This window comes from Cheilinus undulatus, linkage group 4 (assembly GCF_018320785.1).
Source record: "Cheilinus undulatus linkage group 4, ASM1832078v1, whole genome shotgun sequence".
Taxonomy (NCBI): Eukaryota; Metazoa; Chordata; class Actinopteri; order Labriformes; family Labridae; genus Cheilinus; species Cheilinus undulatus.
In genome coordinates, this window is record NC_054868.1 from 24,672,531 (window position 1) to 24,694,946 (window position 22,416).

At 38.0% G+C, this 22,416-nt stretch overlaps 2 protein-coding genes across 2 annotated transcripts; both read left to right on the forward strand.

The window, feature by feature from the left end:
• Nucleotides 1-919: 919 nt before the first annotated feature.
• Nucleotides 920-6,696, forward strand: polg2 (polymerase (DNA directed), gamma 2, accessory subunit). The gene is made up of 8 exons (XM_041784173.1): nt 920-1,707; nt 3,051-3,156; nt 3,702-3,807; nt 4,815-5,000; nt 5,283-5,420; nt 5,534-5,614; nt 5,848-5,948; nt 6,053-6,696. Exons 1-8 carry the CDS (start codon nt 1,218-1,220, stop codon nt 6,216-6,218), a joined length of 1,374 nt encoding a protein of 457 aa, XP_041640107.1. The 5' UTR covers nt 920-1,217; the 3' UTR covers nt 6,219-6,696.
• Nucleotides 6,697-7,024: 328 nt separating this feature from the next.
• srp68 (signal recognition particle 68) lies at nt 7,025-21,229 on the forward strand. The gene is made up of 16 exons (XM_041785479.1): nt 7,025-7,163; nt 7,597-7,663; nt 8,393-8,506; nt 9,725-9,920; nt 10,503-10,585; nt 10,685-10,794; nt 10,887-10,966; nt 11,200-11,340; nt 14,936-15,034; nt 15,175-15,239; nt 16,061-16,214; nt 16,467-16,561; nt 17,508-17,637; nt 18,459-18,534; nt 18,673-18,725; nt 18,949-21,229. Exons 1-16 carry the CDS (start codon nt 7,076-7,078, stop codon nt 19,174-19,176), a joined length of 1,779 nt encoding a protein of 592 aa, XP_041641413.1. The 5' UTR covers nt 7,025-7,075; the 3' UTR covers nt 19,177-21,229.
• Nucleotides 21,230-22,416: the final 1,187 nt, after the last annotated feature.

The window sequence follows — 22,416 nt, forward strand, 5'->3', positions numbered from 1 at the left end:
AATTATTTTCTACATTATGGTATATTACGTTTTACTAAGTAAGTATGCTTGTAGGCAGAGAGGATCAATAAAATCAGCGACACATTTAAATGGCATACCATCCTGCAAAAGTCATTCCAGCCCAGAATGAACACTACTGCACAAAAATTATGCCAACTAATTATGGCCCAAATGTTGCTGAGTGCATATTTTTTCAAGAGCTGTAGAAAAGGCTGAAATTGAGATGAATATTTTAGGGAATGTCTATTTTATGAATTTCCTTCTTTACATTTTCATTTACTTCCCTATTTATTAACAAAACCTCAATTTAATGAAGACAGCAGCTATGTTTCTAAAGCACCATCTATACATAAAGAAACCCTAGTTCTGACAGTGAAAACACAATGCAACATGCAAAATAAGACATTTAAGTGAATTTAAAGATGGAATCTACACCTGTTTTTACCTGTTTTCACTAATAGTAAACTATACTACTTTAAAATTAATGTATTCATGATGATAATTTGGGTTTTTCTGGATACATTTTGCAGACTAATGGTAAACTGTTAGATCATATGTTCTTTTCTAACGGCAAATATGTATTAGTTTCTATTTCGGAACAACATTAATCTTGGAAATGTTTCCATGAACAATTCCGTTTATGTTATATCCGTTTATGTTATGTTATTTTTTCAAAAGTCTCAGTCTCGCATAAAAAAATCCTACTTATGGAAGTTGTGTGTAGCTTTGGGGAACGGGCTAGTGTTATTTTACTATATTATTAATATAATTCAAATTATGTGTGGTTTTATTTCTGCTTGATGTGCTGCATATGTGTGTATGGAAGCGTACATATGCAGCCGTGCATTGTTAACTGTATTACGACTGAGGCCGATTGCACCACGTGACTCAAACGCCCTTACCCGGATATACATATACCATTTCCGGATTATTTATCACATGTGGTTTCCAATTTCAAACTTCATCCATGTTCACTGAAAAATGAGGTTTGAGATATGAAATACCTACGGATGAACTCTAAGGTTTCTAATTTGTCATTTGCAGCGTCGGGCGCTACCAGCAAGCCTACAAAAGCATGCTGTATCAATATCAAAGGGGAAAAGTCTTTCCTTGGGCTGTTTTGACCGTGAGAACGTTTCAGGTTTAAATCCTTGTATCCAGTACTACGACAGACAGTCTTCGGTGATATTTAGGGCATTTATCTAAAGTTTCTCGTCATGTTAACTTGCTGCGTCAGACACGTCTTATTCAGGCGGCTATCGGCACTGAAAGCCTCACAGATCAGTGTGACTGTGCGGCTCACTGTAATGCAGTGCAGTACATCATCGCGTCAGGATTTAGATCAGGCCAGGACTTTGCTGCGGCTCTGTGCGGACAGGTACTACATCTCACCTGGTGATGCTAACGTGGAGCTGTTCCAGCGCGGGGTGAGCTGCAGGTATGGGCCTCTGGGCACGGCGCTGAGGAGAAACCTGCTGGAGCGATGGTGGCACTCTGTGACCAGGACCACAGTTCAGGTGTTTGGGATAGAGACTCAGCGCTGCGGCAAAGACACAGAAGCAGATGGACCGACACCCCTACGGGTTGTTGAATCTCAAAAATTACAAGAAATACTGCTGGAAAAAGAACTCAGTCAAGAAATTCTCATCCAGAAGATACAGATGGTTCTTCAGAGATCTCCGTCCGTGAGAACAAATTTTCTTCATGGTAGAATGCTACACACACACACACACACACACACACACATTTATATATATATATATATATATATATATATATATATATATATATATATATATATATATATATATCATGTTATTTTTAAACGTCACTATTTTACTGCAGGAACTCATGATTTTGATGAAATGTCAGACCAAGATCCTTAGCACAAAAGTAATCGCAGTCCTACTTTGAAAAGAACTGAAGTAAGGCTGTGGCCATACCAGAATCTTAAACTTTGTTACAATTCTAATAAAAATCAAACAATATCAATACCTGTTGTTACAATGGCAACAAATCTATAGCTCAGAGGCACCCCATATTTATTTGTTGTCTGTCTTGTTTTCAATTAACAAATATTGCAGGCATACTCTAACATGCTGTTACTGTTTTTATCTCAGGCTTTTATCATTTTGACATCATTGGTTGTTAAAATAATGGAAATTTGATTATTTTTGACACATGGTGGCTTCAAAACATCAAAACTTTTGACTTGGTCTCGTTTGAGTCAAACCCAGATTAAATTTTTCTGCATTGCATTCAAAACTTGAAAGGGCAATATCCTTCCTATGCCGTGACTTAATTTTTTATTTATTTATTTATTTATTTTTGATACTTTTTAAGTTTAAAAAATTTAGAAACTGTCAGGATTAGTACAGAGAATAAATACAGCCTTTAAGTCATGTTTTTAACCAAAAGTTTTTTTAAAAGAGAATGACCGCTGTCTAATTTATACTAATACACTCTTGAGTGTATTTGTGCATCTTAGTCCAAGACAAAACAGCTATGTTAAAAAAAGAGATTAAGAAATTGACGTTAAGATATGAACATCATGAATAAATCACCTTTGTGTTAACCTACATACAAAGAAAAATGTGGTTGAGTAAACGGCTAAAATGGACACGTTATTGTTAAAACATTTGGCCATCTGTTTAGGGCTTCCATACTTAACAGATTTTTTTCCCACCATATTTTTATTTCCAGACACCCATTCACAACCCTCTGAAAACAGCCCTGCCACCTGCTTTTGGGTCCCAACCCACCAGCTGAGACCCACCAACAGTGTGCTAGAGTTCCCTTGCTTTTTATGTCATTAAAAACTAGAAATAACCGAACATTTGGTGCCAAGAACTTGTAGTTTTGTTACTGTGGGATAAAAGTAGGCATTGTAGTTGAAAAACCAGGTTTTTAAATAAACCTAGTTAGTGTATAACCACATATCATAACTGGTTATTTTCTTTAGAACATAAAATCATGTTACTAACATCATTTTTATTGTATACATTTTGAATAAATAAAGCAAAATCAAAAAAAGTCTCATTTGTTCTCAGGTGCTTTGGAGCAGTTTGTCCCTTCATTGGAGCTGGTGAACAGGAAGCTGCCCTTCGGCCTGGCACAGACTGGTCTGTGTTTTCAGACCTCAGATGGCTCTGGTTGGTGAGGCTTCATCTCCTCTCTGTCATTCTATGTAGATACATGCTTGTGAACAAGTTCAGTACTTGAATGCAGCTTTTCCAGATGAGAATTTTAAACAATGAAAAATATTGTTTTGTTGCATTAATACAGCATAATTCATTTACACTGATAGCAGCAGTACAGTTCGTAATGTCTGACAAAAAGTATGTTGACTTAATCGGTGTCTTTTTACTTTTTCCCATCACTCTTCTGCTGACAATTTACACTAAATGACTGCTAATGAAAAGCTTTGTTAGTGTGAAGGTAAACTACAGAGGAGAGTATTGCTGTTTTGAGTAGCTCCATTACACATGTTGGGTTTCTTACTTAGTTACAGATACGTAAATAAAATGAAGATCATGCAAATGTGCTGCATGTGAAAAGACAAATGGTCCTCAGATTTCTGTGGTAAAATGACAAGTGAATCACTGTGGTATGTAACAGACTGTTGTTACCTAAATAGAGGTAAAGGTTACACCAAATCTGTGATGTTTGGCATTTTAAAACACAAATTCACTTTCTTGCAGTCCAGTTGAAGTCACTCAAACGTCTCTAGTTTGGTTCTGCTCTGCTCGTACCTCCTCTCAGTGGCTCGATCACTGGACAAGACAGAGACTAAAATGGTGGAGGAAGGTGAGAATTTAACCCCCTACTTCATCTTGTGTAAATTTTCCCTGACTATTAAGATATAAGAATTATTTCTGATGACAGCATAGTCTGATCTGGTGAAGCAGTAAGTGTAGTGTAGTTTATATGTAGTATCCACTACTGATGCTACAAAATATCATGACAATAAATCAGCCTGTTTTGGTTTAGTTTAGAGCAGCACTACATCCAATTTTGATCTACTTTGAACAGTCATCTCTTTTGATGTCTCTCTACTTTACCTGTGTGACCATGCACGTTCATCATGTGCACACAGACTTTCAGTCTCATGCCTTTAAATGTGCATTAAAGGAGCATTTCCAATGCTAATCAGAAAAACATGCAAAAGCTTACAGCTTTCAAGGACATGGTTTTCATCAAATCAAGAACAGCAATGAAGCTGTTTATGAGCAAATAATTACCCACTTATATATTTTTCAGATATTTTCTAACAACTTACAACAAATTTAAGATCTTAAGAAGATACTGGTGAATAAGGGCCAGTGTCTCAAGGGATAGGATTTCTCCTAAAAGTGAGAATAAAAAGTTAAAATTTTGAGGCTGAACAGATCCCAGCCATTTATTATTTACAATAATTTCACATTTTGGAAATGTATTATTTATTCTCAATAGATGTATTCTTAATTTTGCTTGGAAAGCAACTTCGTTATATGTACTATGGTGTTTTGCAGAATGTTACTGCTAAGTACAAGTACAAACACACAAAATCATTGTCCAGATTGCTTTAATTTCTCTCAGTAAATCAAAACTCTAAGTCCAGTATAAAAAGTCTAATCTCATGACACTGATCATGATATGAAAGTCTGTTTAACTGAATAATGCATTTCTTGTATATGTTTTAAATTCAAATTGAGACAGAAGGAAGTTTTAGGGTTTTGTTGAATGTAGTAAAACTGTCGCACAATGCATTTTTCATTAATTTATACATCCAGATAATTTCAGCTCCATTTAATCAGTAACTCGGTTCTTTCCAGTTTGCCCTGTCTCCATCAGACTTCAGTAGCAGTGATGTTCCTGAGGCTGAGTTGGAGGAGGCAGCATCTCGTGGCATGAGGATCATCTACAGCTTCCCATGGGGGCAAGAGACACTAGAGACGCTGTGGAACAGAGGAGACACTGAGCTTCTGCAGACACACAAAGGAGATCGGTCCAAACTACAGGTCAGACTGCTGCTTTAGTGTGAACACTGGCTCGTTTTTATGGATACTTTCAGTGCCGTCTGGGGGTGGAAAGTGCAAGGTTGATTCATAATGGCCGTATATTAGATGTATCATATCTAGACCTCTGTTGTTGTGCATGATGGCTCCTTGACTCTTTGCCTTTGACTTGACTCTAGGCATCACGAATGCTAGAAGTAACTGAGGGGCTCCTTTCAATTATTCAACTGTACAAACAAGTTTCCTTGAAAGTAATAATCACATGCAATGTTCATTGTCCTCCAGTGCCAAGATGGCCGCAAGTCAGTTCCTCACGTCATCTCTGTAACCGCCAGCGTGGACCGTGGAATGATGGCCTTTCTATTCAACTCGATGCAGCAAATCAAGAAAGGAAACAGTAAGCAGAAGCTGCAGCAGAGAAAGGTGACAATAAATTAATAGCTTACAGAAGAGCTATAGTTTATTTTCATCTTCTCACTTTGTGGTGGGATTCTCTGAGAGGCTTTCACTGTGCTTTGTTTCTTTTTGGATTTCAGGTTCTGAAGTTGCATCCAGTGTTGGCTCCAGTCAAAGTGGCTTTGGACATCGGCAGGGGAGCCACTGTGGAGCTGAGGCAGGTAAAGAAAACAACGAGTAATGGATATTCAAAAAGCATGAATAAATCAAAACAACCTTTCATATTCTTGTAAAGAACATGTTGGTGTATACCAATAACAGTACCAGCTAGAGTGAATGAAAATGTCCTAGCAAAGTCCTGAAAGATATTCTCAAGAAGGAGAGCAAGTTCTGTAAGGCCTTTAAAGAATCTGACTTGGGTAGATTAATGAGACTTTGATTATTTTTATTTTAGGTTTGTGAAGGGCTGCTGCAGGAGTTTATGGAGGCAAAGATCTCTGTGTGGCCCGGGTATCTTGAAACTCTGCCAAAAACAATGGAGCAGCTGAATGCAAAGTAAGCAGCAGTTTTACCTTGTAATTCAAGCAAAAGCCCTCTAGCAGTGCTTCCATTGATTGAGGACCGATGTGTATTGTTATGTTTGTTTGTTTTTATTTTAGATATGATGAGATGGGAGTGCTTTTCACAGTGGTAGTCAGTGAGAACACGCTGGAGAGTGGCCTCCTTCAAGTACGCAACCGAGACACCACCATCAAAGAGATGATTCACGTCTCTGAGATCAAGAAATTCCTCTTGAGATATATTTCTGCTGCTGACAACATTTGAGTGGACCTTTTGGTTGTGCAACTAAAATGATTTTTTTGTATATTGTAGAGCATCAGTGTCTCATCTATCTTAACAATGCACATGTACAAGTCAGAGACTACCACAGAGATATACTTCTGGTGAACAGAGAATTAAATGAAAACGATTTTTTTCTTCTGAATGACTTTTGCCAAGTATGACACAACGGGAATCTTTCTTTTACTCTGGTTAATTTAGATTTCTTTTGGTAATTCTGTATCTCACATTAGATCATTTTGGATTTAAGGGTAATAACTAAGACACTTTAACCACAGACAGTATTTAGATGTATACAGATTAGTAGATTTAAACTCATTCTTTAACCTCATCTCAGTTCTTCACTTTTGCTGTTTAACCTACTCTGTATAACTATGTCGTTTATCTGCGTGTGATTTTGAACACAGGAATTCTAGAAAAACATGTTATTTCTCTGTGTTTTTTAATAAATCATTCAAAATTTTCTCTCGTATTTGATTTTTTGTGATATTTCTTGCATTCGTTTTATTAATAGTTTTGTAAACTGCATTCCAAATACCTGAGAGTACAGAAACTGTTCTGAAAGCAACTTTACGTTAAAGTCCGTTTTTGTTGTTGGCTTTAAACATTATTAGCCAAATTTATTTTTCAACCATGTTCAACAGGGACATTCAATCAGTGAAAATTTGTTTCTTTGTTCTATTTCCAGTAAAATGTTTGGATAAGAATGATCGCAAAATGTGGGTCCAGTTCTATCATTTTAAATCTCGCGAGAATTCGGTTTTGTTTCGCCCCTCCCAGTGCCGTTATTGGTCTTCTGACTGAGCATGTGTGTAGCACCTCCTAGCTGTTAGCATTTAGAGATGGCCGCAGACAAGCAAAATGAAGCTAAAGTTCCCTCCATGGATGAAAATAAAGAAAATTCGCCGGACGGAGGACTTGGACTGGAAAGTATCCTTTACACTACCAAAAGAGCTGACGCAGTTTGTGTTTGTTGTTGAGAAACAATGTAAGCGTGGGTAGCTAGCTGTGGGTCGTTAGCATGGCCAGAGGATAAAGCTAGCTGGCGTTTTAGGCTACGTGTCATACTGAAGCAACTGTTTCTGACTGGCGTTAAAGCTTAAATATTGTGCCTGTCAGAACCGTGTAAGTCCAAGAACCCTACATTCAAATGGTATGATGAATTGAGCGTGTTGAATTTCATTGTAGCTGTGGCAGTCTGTTTCAGTTGAAGCTGGTTTACTGTTTGTGCAGCAAAAAACAGTACTACTGTCTGTCCCGTGTCTGTACATTCACACTCATACTTGAACGTGTGTGAATTGTCCCCCAAGTGCCAGAGTGTGAGGTGTAGTAGAACAGGTTGTTCCTTAACATTAAATCGCAGTTTTGCAAATAATCAAGGAGTCACAGCAGCAGCATGGCCTCAGACATGGAGACTATCAGAGATACAGGTAAGTTGTTTCCAGTCATTCATGACCTTTACATCCAAATCAACTCCTACAATACCGTCAGTGAGCCGCCTTGTATTGTATAATGTATCTGTTTGCAAGGATTACATGGATTGCTGTTTATCATACATCACAACCCTTTCTGCCGATTCTCAACTCTTCTTTTGCGTGTAAATGATCGTTATGAATAGAAACCTCTTCTGCCATATGGTTCCTATTAAACCACCAAAGGTGAACAGAGCTATCTAAACCTTATAGAGGAGCATGCAGGATATTTTCCAGTTTACTAGAAAAGTGAACAAAACCCTGCCGTGAAGCAAAGACAAGTAAAACAGACTATGAAAAAACACATTTGCATCCCTAGCAATGATAAATACCTAAGTTAAAAACCTAAACTCAGTATATACAATGTTGAGGTGAAGGGATGATAAACATTTTATGGCATAACTTCTGTATGACACCTTTGTAAACTGTACAACAAATGCATGGCCGATTAAATGATTGTACATACTGTAACCAGCACTGACTGAAAGTGGCTTAAGTAAAAATGCAGAAGAAAACATTTTTGTGTTTTTTAAGGAATTGTGTCGTCTACATTGCCATTACATTACATTTATATTGACTTGGTTTAGTGAATGTTTTGTGTACTGTTGCACATAAAGATATACATTTCCCTGCCAGCATTATTCTGTAGTGAGTGTAATGTAACCATTTTTTTCTCCCCATGTCCAGGGGCTACTGCTCCCGCAGACTGCGACGCCTGCGTAAAACTCTTGGCTTCAAGATGGGCAACAGACACAAGTTTGTTGGGAAAAAAATAACAGTGGAAATACTTTCTGACAGCAGGTGAGGAAAGACTCTTCTGTGCTGGACTTAAATGCAAAGTTCAGCTGGCTGATTGAATGAAATAGTTCAGTGTAAAGGTGCATCTTAAAAAAATTGGAATATCATGTAAATGTTTTTTTTCCTGTTATTTACTTTTAAAAGTTATAATTTTATAAAGTCTAGATTTATCTCATAAAAAGTATTCCAAGACTGTTTTTGTTTTATCTTGATGGTTACAGATAAAAGTCACGAAAAAAAAAAAAAACCATTATCCCCAAATAATAGAATATTGTGGGAAAAGTCCAATTTGCAAAGGTTTTCCTAAGCCATATTTCTCTCTCTCTGGTCCAGTACACACAACTGCAATCATTGGGGTGACTGTTGACTTTACAGTTGTCCAGAGGACAATCATTGAATCCCTCCATTAAGAGGGTAAGCCACTGCTGAAGGGCAGGCTGTTTTCAGAGGCTGTATCAAAGCATATTAAAGGAAAGCTGACTGAAAGAGAAAGGTGTGTCAAGAAAAGGGCCAAAAGCAACTGGGATGAGTTCAGCCTTTAGAGGGTTGTCAAACAAAGTAACTCCATAGAGCAGACTGAGGCTGGAGTCAGTGGATCAAGAGCCACCAAACACAGACAGGTCCAGAATATGGACTACAAGTGTTCATAGTGCCAAGCCACTCCTGGAGCACAGATGTTATAAACTTCTCACCTGGGCTAAGGAGAAAAGGATCTGGACTGTTTCACAGTGGTCCAAAGTCCTGTTTTCAGATGAAATTCAATTTTGAGTTCAATTTCAAAATAAATGTCCTAGGGTCTGGAGGCAGATCAGAGAGGCACAGGATCCAAAGTGCTTGAAGTCCAGTGAAATATTTCACTTTTTATGAGCGGTATCTATTTATGGAAGTGTCACTTCCTGAGTCAAACCACGGGTAAAAAGAAACCTTTTCATTATATTCTTTTTTTTTTTTAGATGCACTTGTATAATGAATGTGTGTTTGGCTTGGAATAATGAAAACGCCTCTGCAGAGTCTGTCCTTTTTTCCCCCCAGTATTGGTGTCATTTTACTACCTACCATATGATAGAAATCATTGCGAAATCAAAGAATTGAAGCAGATATTCCAAGAAATGTATCCTCTTAAGATTATGAATAACTACCACCTCTTTGACAGGAGTTCAAAAATGTAATGTGAGGAAAAACTTTCAGCAGACAACTAATGGCTAACTTTCCTCTGTTCAGGTACCTGTTGCTGGTTTTGATGGAGGCAGAGCGTGCATGGAGTTATGCCATGCAGCTGAAGCAAGAGGCCAACACAGAGCCCCGTAAACGCTTCCACCTTTTGGCAAGACTACGTAAGGCTGCAAAGCACAGCGAGAAGCTAGAGAAACTCTGTGAGAGCCCTCGGGTGGATGCCAAGACTAAACTAGAGGCACAGGTGTGTAGTCCAGAAAAATGAGCAGTAAGCAATATGTCCTACTGAAATTTTCAAATCGCATATGCAATATTTCTTTAACCTGAAATATCAAGATACCAGTGCAGTACAGTTTATTCTTTTGCAGCTGAAATGTTATGCTCCACACATCATGCAAACATTTAGGGGTCTTTTTGAAAATATTTTACTAAAACCCTACTTCCTTGTTTTTGTATATGTTTTTCTTATTAAAAATGAGAGACATAAAATGACAATTCCCTTCAACAATTCACTGAATTTGCAATATGAGTCCAAATAAATTCAATTAGATATTTTTTTTCAAAATGGTTCAGCCCTGGCTAATCTTTCTGGGGATGTTTTGTTATATTATTGTTTGATTTGTAGCCTGTGTTTGTAAAAGAAATACAGATGTGGAACTAAAAAAATAATGCATATTAAATTGCAGTCAGGACAGTGGGGAAAATATCATTCAGATTATTTACCCAAATGGTTCAGCCCCAGTTCCATGTATGAAATTCTTAACATTGTGGAAACAGAAACATGCAAAGACAGGTAACATGAAGCCAAAATCTGCATTTATTCTAGGCCTACACTGCATACCTGACTGGTATGGTGGAGTTTGAGCTTCAGGAGTGGAAGCGTGCCATGGAAGCCTTCAATAAGTGCAAGTGAGTCTTAACACCTTCAGGTGGTATTGTATTAATATGATCAGTACGTGTTTGTCATCAAATTATATGACTGTTGGAAATTCATTGTTTGTCTGTCAGGACCATTTATGAGAAGCTGGCCAGTGCGTTCACTGAAGAGCTTGCTGTTCTGTATCGCCAGCGTGTGGACGAGATTTCTCCCAACATCCGATACTGTGCTTATAACATCGGTGAGTAGCAAAAGATACACAAATGGCAAAAGAAGCAGCTTCCCCACATCTTAGCATTTTGTGTACCTGTCTTTTCCTCCACTGTATTGCAGGTGATCAGAATGCCATCAATGACTTGATGCTGATGAGACTGACAGGTGGAGGAGGAGGCATGATGGCTGAGAAACTAGAGGTAAACACAAGAGTTGGACATTATTTTATACACTTGTATCATTATTCACTGTTCATATACAGGTACTGCAAAATATGACTCTATGACAGAGAAACACACACTTGGTCGCCGTATGAAATATATTTTAAAAATGGTTTTGAATTATAACATAATTTCAGACGACTGAATGTTATTTTTATAAAACCCAAAGATGTTCAACATTAAAATTCTCGTGTTCTTGCATTTCCCCTTAGGCTCTGATCACTCAGGCCAGAACCAAGCAGGCAGCCACCATGAGTGAGGTGGAGTGGCGAGGGCGAACAGTGCCTGTTAAGATTGACAAGGCCCGCGTCTTCCTTCTGGGTCTGGCAGACAACGAGGCAGCTATTGCTCAGGTTGGTATTTACACGCTATTATATTCCTGTTTGCTACTTTGTTTTAAAACATTGGCATCCTTATTAGTCTGCACTATAATTACTACTCCCTTTTGATTAAAAAGTGTTTCTCGTATTTTTGTTTCTAAACTGTAATGCAATGTAATGGGTTTAGCTTTATATTTTTGCTTTGTTTAGCCATGCTAAATGTTAACGCTGTAAACCAGAAATCAATTCTTCTTTACTGCCGGAAAGCGCTGCCTGCACAAGCCACCATCTTCAGAACAGCAGCAAAGAAGCAAAGGACCTTCTACAGCAGCAAAGAATGAAAGCTGCGTGACAGTTTTTCTGAATGTGATCGTAAAAATGCTTTCCAGACTGGCGCTGTCATACATGACAGAAAGTGACACAGAGTTGCTGCCTCTTACTTGTTTTTCCTCTTGAAGCTAGCCGTTGTGCCTTCCCATTCACACTATTGATGGCCTTTAATCCATTGCAGCAGCAGCATGGAACTCGTGTGACTTTTCAGGGCTTTAAATCCACACCAGTAAACCAGATATTTAACACCTTTTATCCATTTTAATCCAGTTACAATCATTTATTACCGCTAGCTTGAACGCTAACCATCATATTTTTACCCTTTGTGAGGGTCTGTAAGCCAATAGCAAGCTGTTCTGTAATCACGTTATGCTGCCTGAATAGAGCATAAAGGAGAGAGAGAGACAGTGCCTGTGATGCAGCCCCCTGTATTATTGTTATTTTAATATTTAGCAGTCAAAATCAATCAGCAGAAAAATGAATTCAGGGTCACAGAGATGCTGTACATTATGATTCTATTTGTTGAGCCATGTTCTGAGTCAAATATAGGTCTAAAATATTTTGCTAGTCTGCACAGTCAGTCCAGAAAATTCCACTGATATTGGATCAGTCCTCAGTATTGAAATTGGTAGTTGGAAGGAAAAATTGGTACCAGAACATCTCTACTCTCTGGCCTGTTATAATAGACTAGTGTTAATCATTAATATTATAATAAGGCCTTCTCTCCTCACTTTACTCCCCAGATGCAAACCAGCACCATGGAAAGCTGGCATCCCATTTCACAGTTTGGCAGCATTTTGACCAAGAAATTGTAGGTCAACTTGTATGTAGATTGTGTAAGGTTAATCTGTCATGTCAGTTAGGGCACTTTGCAGTCACATTTAGTACAGGCATGTGGATGTTATTTTGCCAGAGGGACCCAAATCAGCTTTGCTAACAATCCTAACATTAGCCACACTCTGCAATCCTATTTGAGAGTTTACCCATAAAGTTATGCACAGGACAAAATGCCACATATTTTATCAGCCTTTTTTAATGGCATCCAGCCCAATTACATCAGAGGTCAGCTCCAGTAATTAAGACCAGTGTTTCTTAGTTTATCATGGTTACTCATACTACCCCACCTCAGATATTAGGTGTCTGACCCCCTCTTCCTTCCTTCATATTCTGAAAATTCCTTAGACTACCAACAGGTGACACTCTCCTTTACACTTGTATGTGTTATACAGAGCCACCACAGCTCATTCCTCACACTTTTAGACATCCAAAGGCCCAGCACACCCTCCCAGACACACCTGACACACCTATAGCCACTCAGTACTGTGGCATGCAGCCTTTCTGATCGCACAACTGCATTCTGTTCATTTCAACCCACACATGAATACAGAACAACACCCATCAGGAGTATTAGTGGGGCGGATTAGTGCTATTATCTCAGAACACCTTTGTGTTTCAAAGAGGCCCTTTTAGGAACAAACTGTGGTGTTGAAGTCCACTGTTAAGCAAATGGTGACTGAATATGTTAAATCCTACTTTTTTGATTATTGCAAGGCATTCCTAATGAATAAAAAGTCGCAATTCCTAAACAGTTGTTGGCTTAATCATGCTTAGATCTGATCCATTACTCATAGGAGTGTATTTTAGGCTAACACCAAAACTTTACCACCTGTCTCTAGCTCTTTACCTGGGGGGATAGGAGACACTGCATTTGGCTGTTCTTCAGTTGAAAAAGAGGAGCTCAGATGCCTCCTTTTTGATCAATTTATCAGTCTAGCCCTCTCTTTGAACAACAGAAAAGTGCTCAGCAGGTTGAGCCAGTCTTGTAGGTGTTGGCAGGGAGTTGGCATGAGTGTGTGGCATCAAACATCAGCCCTTTGACCCAGCCATTATTTGTCACACAAGAAAAATTTCCTCTTGGATACTGATGGCCTTGCAGTGAGGTCGTGCCCCTTGTATGAAGGCATTAGTCTTCCAAGTGGCTCATGTTTAAGTCCAACTGCAACTTTATTCCTGCATGTCATTCCCAACTATCTCATTTTGATTTCTTTCCCTATCTCCAGTTCTATCTAAATAAAGACAAAAACACTAAATAAATTGCTAAAATAAAGAAAATATTCCGCAATTTGCTTCTTTTTTTTTTTTTTTTTTTTTTATTTAGCCTCTTTTGGTAGGTGGAGTTGTGACAGTGTCATCCATAAGTTAGAAGTTTGATTTTTATTCAAACAAAACCGTTTAATGATATTTCCTCCCTCAGTTATCTGGTATATTTTCCCCTTTATGTATTCCACCAGTTTCTCTTTCAAGTTTCAAATGTATGGTAGACTTTTAGGAGTATTTGGAGTAAAGCTGTGAGTAACATTGCCCTATTGTACTAGTGTGTTGATGATAGTAAGCGGAGGTGAAGAACAATCCTGTCATTCACAAAGATTTGAACCCTGAAACTACAGTGCGTCCGATTGCTGATGAGTTGTTTGAAGGAATGTATGAGCAGCCTGCTGGGCCACATACTTGTGACTCACCCCCGTTTGCGACAGACACATCCCAGCTGTAACTGTTGCTCTGCGTCAAACTAACACGACTTTAGAAAGTATTTGTGTGTGCTTGATTGACATTTATTATGGCAGTGTAGCCTTTAATCAGGTGGTTGTGATTGTTGCAGAAATCTTGCAGATTTTTATTGGAGCGTTTTATGTTTTTATTCAGAAGATTCGGTGTTACCCCTTGGCATAGCTCATAAGAATGTAATCTGTACATTTCTACAGGCCTCAGGTTCAGGTTTACCCCCCAGAATATTTAAAATATTTCCTCTTGCAAGGTTTAAAATGAACATTCACTCTGAAGTCTTCCCCTCCCAAATTCCTTTGAGTGTGAAACCTTTTGGCACACTTTCTGGATTCTTAACCCTCCCTAATTGAATCATAGATAGTTTTCCTGAAACTACGCTCTGTTAACATGGCAGAGACATGCACCACATGCTTTTGTTTGATGGAAATTAAAGTGTTGATGTTAAATGTTTAAATCTCACTACTGCTGATATCTGTTTCCGAACAGAGCACCAGTGATCATGGCACTTTTTTTTTCCATTAATAAAAATGGAAACCATCATGATCAGCCATTTTGAAATATTATTTAAGCTTTAAAAGCCTGAAACCCTGAAAACAGATGTTGGCAGCCCTTGCCAGTTTGTAGATACAGCGTTCACCAGTCATGCCTGGCTGAGGACCTTTAATCATCCTTCCTCACTTCACCCCCTTGATTTCTATCAAGTCCAAACATAATAGATGTTTCTGATTTTCAGGCGTCTAATGAGGAAACCAAAGAGCATCTGTACGAGACACTGCTGGCTGAATGCAGAGACACCATCCAGGCTGTGAGAGAGGAACTCAAGAGTGAGGCGGTAAGGTTTAAGAATCGAAGGATGTGATTTCTTATTTATGACTAAGCAGATTGAATCACAGCTTACATAAAGTTAAGAAGTGTGAGATTTAAATATGAATGTGGAATTATTTTTTCTTTTAAATTTATTTATCCTTGTAGAAGCTGAGAGAGAGGAGCTCTGATGCTGACAGTGGCAAAGTGTCCAACCTGCAGTTCCTGCACAGGTAAAAGACCAGGCATAGAGATAGGACACAACTTTACTTGAACTTATCATTTCAAGGACCAGACTTTATAAAGTTTTGTAGTTCATGGTGGTCATTTTTTTGATTTAGGAATCAAGAGTCAGCCATTATCAACATTAATGTACCCCAAAACAAATTCAGTCTACAAATAGAAGCATGTAATTTTCACTTCTAAGAAGTTTTAACCACTGCAGGATACATCTAATACAAACTAAGTTAATGATTAATAATACGTATGGTTTGTACATTGTAGAGATAAATATGAAGTTGGCTCTCGACTATTGAGTAGATGTACAGGTACATCTCAAAAATTACAATATCATGAAAAAGTTCAATATTTTTTGACACTCATTTCAGAAAATGAAACCCACATATTATATAGACTCATTACACATAGAGTGAAATATTTCAAGCATTTATTTCTTGAAATGTTGGTGATTATGACTTACATATAATGAAAACCCAAAAGTCTATTCAATATATAGGTTTCACTTTCTGAAATGAGTGACAAAAATATTGAACTTTTTCACGATATTCTAATTTTTTTAGATGTACCTCTACATGAAGCATGTTTTCATTTCTTTGCAGTTTATTAGAGCATGGATTCAAAGGGATTTGACCAATGATGGCCAACTTGTACAACTGATTAAAAAGGCCCTGTTGCGTTTTCATATAGAGAGAGGAGGAGTAATGGTGCCTGTGATGCAGTTTTTGATATCTAAGCCCAGGCATATAGAAGTCTGATGCTTCCTCTTACATTTATCTATTTGATAAGTGAATTATTTATGTGTTGTGCTCATCAGTTACCTGACCTACATCAAGCTGTGCACGTTGGTGAAGAGGAACGAGAGCATGGCCCACACTTTGCAGGCTAAACTGAAGGAACCCGAAGCTGACGAGAACAAGAGAGGGCCCCGCCCACAGGACCTTATCCGCCTCTATGACATTATCCTGCAGGTAAATGCCTGGACATAAGACAGATAATTTATTAAGACGATCTAAATGGATGGATGGATTTTCTTGTCAAAAATACATTTCCATAAAAGTAGCATATATTTGAGCACTGTGGGGTCAGCAAAATGTTTACTTTACCTTATTTGACAGTCTATCAATTCTTTAATTCTTCTTCTAACAGTGCAACATATCATCTTTTTTTTCCTTTCCTGTCTGTTGCATCATGTCTTTAACTTTCCTCTTATTGGTCTGCAGAGTCTGGCTGAGCTCTCCACCCTTCAAGGTCTGGAGGATGATCATACCTTTCAGAAAGAGGTTTCTCTCAAGACGCTCGTCTACAAGGCCTACAGGTCAGATGCTCTTTTTGTTACGATTTCTAAACTAACATTTTCTAAAAGTGACACATTTATAAAAAAAAAAACACTTTAAGTTCAATGCCATGCTTGTATTACTGTCTCATTTGTCATGTTTATAGACTAATACATAATAGATTAGACTAAGAGAATACACAGGCAAGCATCTTTTCTCTGTGTCTGTTTTGTCCGTATACTGCTCTCTTTAAGGACTAAATGGTAAATATATTTGTTAAGGCTGTCAATAGATTAACATTTTTTAATGGTGATTAATCACACAAATTTCATAGTTAACTCAAGATTAATCGCAAATTAATCACACTTTTTTATCTGCCCTAAATGTACCTTACAGGACTATTTCTCAAGATTTAAATACCCTTATCAAGACAAGTGGACAAAAATGCTTTCTTTATGCAAATGTTTGTTTCATTTCAACAACCCAAAACGACAGATAATGTCCAGAAAATTCTCTAGACTAAGTTCAAAGATACTGAATGCTCCAAAATCTGCTGAGAGCATAACATGGTAAACTCAAGCTGAAAAAGGACAACAGATGGAGATACTGACTTTAATATAACATTACTGAATAATAACACAATGATCAATCACATTTAAAGCAGAGAATTTCAGCCTCACATGGGGGAAATAAATGCTCACAAACATCCCTTTACAAAAAGAGGACTCACAACAGGATGATGCAGAAAGAGAGACTAAATACAGTTAGAAAATTACACTACAGATTACTGGGAGAAGTCAAGTCTCTGCTGAGAGCTCAGCAGTAAGGCACAGACACATCTGATGGTGTTTCACTGTTCTGATGTGGTCATAGGTGAGTAAGGCGGACACATCTGCCCTACTCACAAGAAAAAGCAAGTGATTACTTTAAAAAATGTCTGCTATTAATTATCATCATTTTATCGAGTTTCTCTCTGTATTCTCACAGGTGTTTCTTCATCGCTCAGTCTTATGTACTGGTGAAGAAATGGAGTGAGGCATTGGTGCTGTATGAGCGGGTGCTGAAGTATGCCAAGGAGGTTCAGTCCAAGGCCAAGAGCCTCAACAACAGCCTCAAGGTTGGTATTAGAACACAAAGAGAGACACTGCATTTTTTAATCACTCTATGAAAGAAGTGAATAAAACTTCTTGTATGATAGTACATACAAATGTAGTCTTACTTCTGCCTTAAGAAATCTCTCAGCTCAACACAGTTTAGGGTTTGTGTCCATAACTGTCTTTTTTAGCACTGGCAGCGCTTATTTTCAATTCAAAACCAATACAGTACGTTCTGAGCGCTCAGCGTTCTGGCAGAAAGAATCAGCATCAGCTGATTTTGTTGCTACTCTTAAAGCGCCTCAGTTGACAACTGTACAACTTTTGGAACAGCGCTGCACTCATCAATGTCACGTCTTCCCTCACCTGCCAATCAAAATCAAAAAGGGGTGGGACTTTTGATAATAGCGGAAGAGACACCGATCTGACTCTCCTTTCTCCATCATTTGTCAAGGGTAGTTTTAAGGTCTGCAGCAGCAGCCTGTCAGGACAGGATCCCTTTACAATTTCTGCAGTCTTCTGTGTGATATTTCATTGAAATACAGAAATAAGAAGCACATCGAGTTATTTTAAAACAGCATCACAGATTCTTAAGAGGAAAGCAGGATTCCTTTTTTTAATGCAGCAACAAAGAAAGCCAGTGAGAAGCGCTCTGAAAATGAGGTTGTTGGTTCTGCCAGCACTAAAAAAAAAAGCCGGCCACAGACATAGGCCTTTATTTGACAGTCTTAATTTTCCTGATGTACATTTACTCAAACACTCTACCCTAAGCAGTTAAAAAAAAGTCTTTGGTGAGAGTTTACTGGTGCAAATCCATGACTTTGTTCTCTCCTGGTTTCTGCAGGATCTCCCTGATGTTCAGGAGCTCATTGCTGAGGTCAGCGCTGAAAAATACTCCCTTCAAGCTGCTGCCATATTAGGTGAGAGGGTGTTCTATAACTGACTTACTTTTCTGACAACTAATTTATTTTTCAACAACATGAGAATCCAATGAGTTCCATATTCCTCTCTCCTACCATTTTCTGTGCATGGGTCTGAGGAAATGTTTTGTTTTTCAGACACTGATGAGACTGCTGAAGTTCCCTCGCAGCAGCAGGTGAAAGACAACACGGTAAGAGCTTAAATCAAGAGACACTGTGTATACTGGAATTTTTCTTAAGGTGACTGTACTGAACTGATGGGATGTTGTCAGTGTTTAATGATCTTAACCATTAAATCCTAGTAGATAAGAAACAAATATGGATGTCCTCTTCTTAGATTTATCCAGATACATACCAACTTTGCTGCTTTGATTACAATATGCTAATGTTTTAAAATTCTACCTCTTCATGCAGCCCCTCTGCAGCCGGCTGGAGACATTCCGTCTAGATCCCGGCCTCGTAGGAAAGCAGCCCAATCTTGTCCAGTTCCCTCCTGACTTCCAGCCAATCCCCTGCAAGCCACTGTTCTTCGACCTTGCTCTCAACCACGTGGCCTTCCCAACACTGGATGACAAAGTGGAGCAGAAGGGCAAGGGCGGCCTCACTGGCTACATCAAGGGCATCTTTGGCTTTGGCAGCTAATTCAATCCCAGTCAACTAAGGCTCCTGAGTTCACCTAACACAACCCGGCCTGGGTCAATATTAATTAGAATCATTTCAGCTTTTTAAATACTTTATTTTTAGTGCCCAAGTGCAAGATGAGTGGAGTTTGCATCTTTGAGAGAGGCAGACAAAGTTCAAACTTAAAGGATTATAGAACAGCAATTGACTCGGTTTAAAGTAGAAAATAACCCATGTCCCCACCACCTCCAGTGATAACATCCTGTACCAAGTTCACAGCATGAAGGTGTCCTCTACCAGAGCTGGTGAGGTTTCCCTGTAACATAAAGTCATACAGGATGTCATGCCATGATCTCCAAGTACAGCCAAGTTATCAGCTCACAGTCCTGTCAGAGTTGAATGAGCCAGTTGGGCTCCATTAATTTTCATTTTCACTGATTTGAAAGCGCCTTTATGTATTCATGTCTGTTTTTCTTTGTGTGTCTTTTTATTTTTTATTTTTTTTTCCATCATAAAAGTGCTGTTTTTATTTATGGTACCTACACTTGACTCAGAAAGGTAGTGGTCCCAGATATCTTGTGACCTTTGACTCTGTAACCCTGGAGCTGTGATATCATGTTTTTTTAGTTTCAGAACACTTGAACTGTATCTCATTTTCCCACCACTTTAGCTCTGACCCCGCTTCCCCACTCTTTCAGTTCAGGACCGTACAGTTTAAGAAAACAGCAATCACTGCAGGGTGGTGATAATGCACTACAGAGGATGTGATGTGCTGCTAGAAAGCACAAGAAGGATATTTTGGCACCTCTTTTGTCCATCAATGTAATTGTCCTCTGCAGTGTTGATATGACACTAGTAAAGTCCACTTATTTTGATACCTGTTAGGATACCATGGCAACAAAAATAGACGTCCTCATTATCAGGTATGCAGACAAGCTTCTGTATTTTGTCTAAATTGCATAAAGACATTGGAGATGTTTCTGTACCACAATGTTGTATTTATGCAATTAAGACCGTGTTCTCTGTTCCAAGCATCACCTTTTTGTTTAAAAAAAAAAAAAAAAGAAATATATATATATATATATATATATATATATATATATATATATATATATATATATATATATATATATATATATATATATATAATGACCGAAGAAAACACATCTCTAACTATCGAGCATTAGGTGGAGATCATATCATCTTAAAACAACATGGTGTCAGAGTATCTCAGCAGCCTGTTTTCTGACATTTTAAGTCCTGATGTCCAAATGTTCCCAATAAGATTGAGAAAAAGAAATAAGTTGGTGATTTTCATGGATAAACCTTGAGGGTTTAAATAGCATCAGTAAGAAGATGAAGAGCAAAGCCACGATTCAAAGTAAAAACCTTTTCCTTCAACAAACCTCAGGATAGATTAATTGTGATTTTGATTGTCACTAGCTGAACTGTGTTACCTTGTCTGACATTTAGAGCTTATGACATTGATGTAACTGCATCTCTCAAGACCTAGGTTTATTCCATACATGTTCAGGCATTTTTAGTTACATTTCAGTCAAATCTTAAATCTGTTGTATGTCAGAGATATTCATTAAGGAGATGAGGGAGTTTTTAAGCTGCCTGTCATTTGCCATAGTACCACACCCATTTGTCAAACATGTGTGTTGTCATCACACCTAACATGTGTGACGATAGAGGATAATGCTAGAAAAATCTTTTGTTATCGCCTGTTTGCCAGTTGTGATGTCAGCACTGAAGCAGCTCATTTACTCTGATTCTTAAAGGACCTAGTTTGTCTGAGAAACCTTGTTTAATACACATTAGAAACAGAACAATTAACAAACTGTTAATTTCACTGATTTTTATAATTATTGTTTGTTTTATCTTTTTCTTTTCAGTATTATATGTTAAAGAAGTGCTGGAAATGTTTCAGCACTTTGCCTTGAATAGTCTGAAATAAAAGCAGATATCCTGATGAGAAATAGTTTGAGGCATAATGAAAAAATATAATTAACTCACATGAGAATGAGTGATTTTATTTTATTTACAGGCCAATAAATACATTTGCATCGAACATTGCTCCATTGCTTCCTTCATTCATTCTGTTAAATGTACTGAAATTAAATGACCCTAATGGAAAGGAAAGGAAAGGAAAGGACCTAAAATTATTTTGTTGAACATTAATAGAATATAAAAGCTTAATTTATGACTGAAGTAAAAGGTGTGACTGTTTAGTGTACTTCATTGTTGGGTGTGCTGGTATGAGTGTGTAGGATGCCTTCTTTGGGTGTGTGAATTTGCAGATTTACTCCCGGACTATAGATTTTTTTAAACCATTTGTAGTTATACAGGTTTGTATTTAATCAGACATCCTTTTATGAATGCTTGAAAAATCTGAATATTAAAATGACATGAATAATCTATGATGAATGACCTGTCGCACACATGCTTCTCTACCTGATGTCTTATCTACTGCTTGTCATCACCATCGTCCACACACGTTCCTCCATCTCTTCAAAAACAACCACAGATGTGAGGAAAATATTTTTGTCTTGATTAGATGGAGTAAAATTGGCAGGCCTATACAGAAAGACAGTGTCTTTCTTGTATTCTACATTTCTTTGATACATTTTTCCCTATTTCTCCCTAAAGTAAAGGGCAGGGTAGGTAATGTACTCCAGACAACTATGCTTTGTTAGTCTGCTGTGTCTAGTTAAGTGAAAGAGAAGGACACACCCTGGCTGTTGCCACCTTTGTTGTCCCAGTTTAAATGAAACAAATCTGAAGGCATGCAGAAGTTACCCTGGTATGTCTATGTTAGCCTGCATGAAAGGGAATTTAAGGATATTATGTGTGCCTTAAATCACAGTCAAGCTGTGCTGCAGTGATCTCTCTGGCTTTAGAGACATAGCCTACATGGAATGCATCCTTACACATGGCTTTAGGGACCCCCAGTGTTTCTATGGACCGAATTGTCTTCAGCCATGCTAGTTTGCTGCACGACCTGTACGATCAGGTACAGCACTGGTCCAAACTGAAATGGGTCTACAACTACAGGTGCATCTGAAACACTTAGAATATCAGGAAAAAGTTCTTTTTTGCTGTGATTTTGTAACCCTCTCTGGGAATCCTTTAAAGGTGCAGTGTGTAAAACTGAATATCAACATCTAGAAGTGGGTTCTAGATTTCATTTCTCTGCTGGAAACTGTGGCAAGCAGTCGAATTTAATGTGTGTCTGTAATGTGAATACAATACAATACA

Coding starts and splice junctions, on each gene's coding strand:
- polg2 (XM_041784173.1), top strand. CDS start 1,218: ATGTTAACTTGCTGCGTCAGACACGTCTTATTCAGGCGGCTATCGGCA. Junction 5,001..5,282: donor GAGATCGGTCCAAACTACAG/GTCAGACTGCTG, acceptor ATTGTCCTCCAG/TGCCAAGATGGCCGCAAGTC. Junction 5,421..5,533: donor AGAAGCTGCAGCAGAGAAAG/GTGACAATAAAT, acceptor TTTGGATTTCAG/GTTCTGAAGTTGCATCCAGT.
- srp68 (XM_041785479.1), top strand. CDS start 7,076: ATGGCCGCAGACAAGCAAAATGAAGCTAAAGTTCCCTCCATGGATGAA. Junction 7,664..8,392: donor GGAGACTATCAGAGATACAG/GTAAGTTGTTTC, acceptor CCCCATGTCCAG/GGGCTACTGCTCCCGCAGAC. Junction 16,562..17,507: donor CTCGTCTACAAGGCCTACAG/GTCAGATGCTCT, acceptor GTATTCTCACAG/GTGTTTCTTCATCGCTCAGT.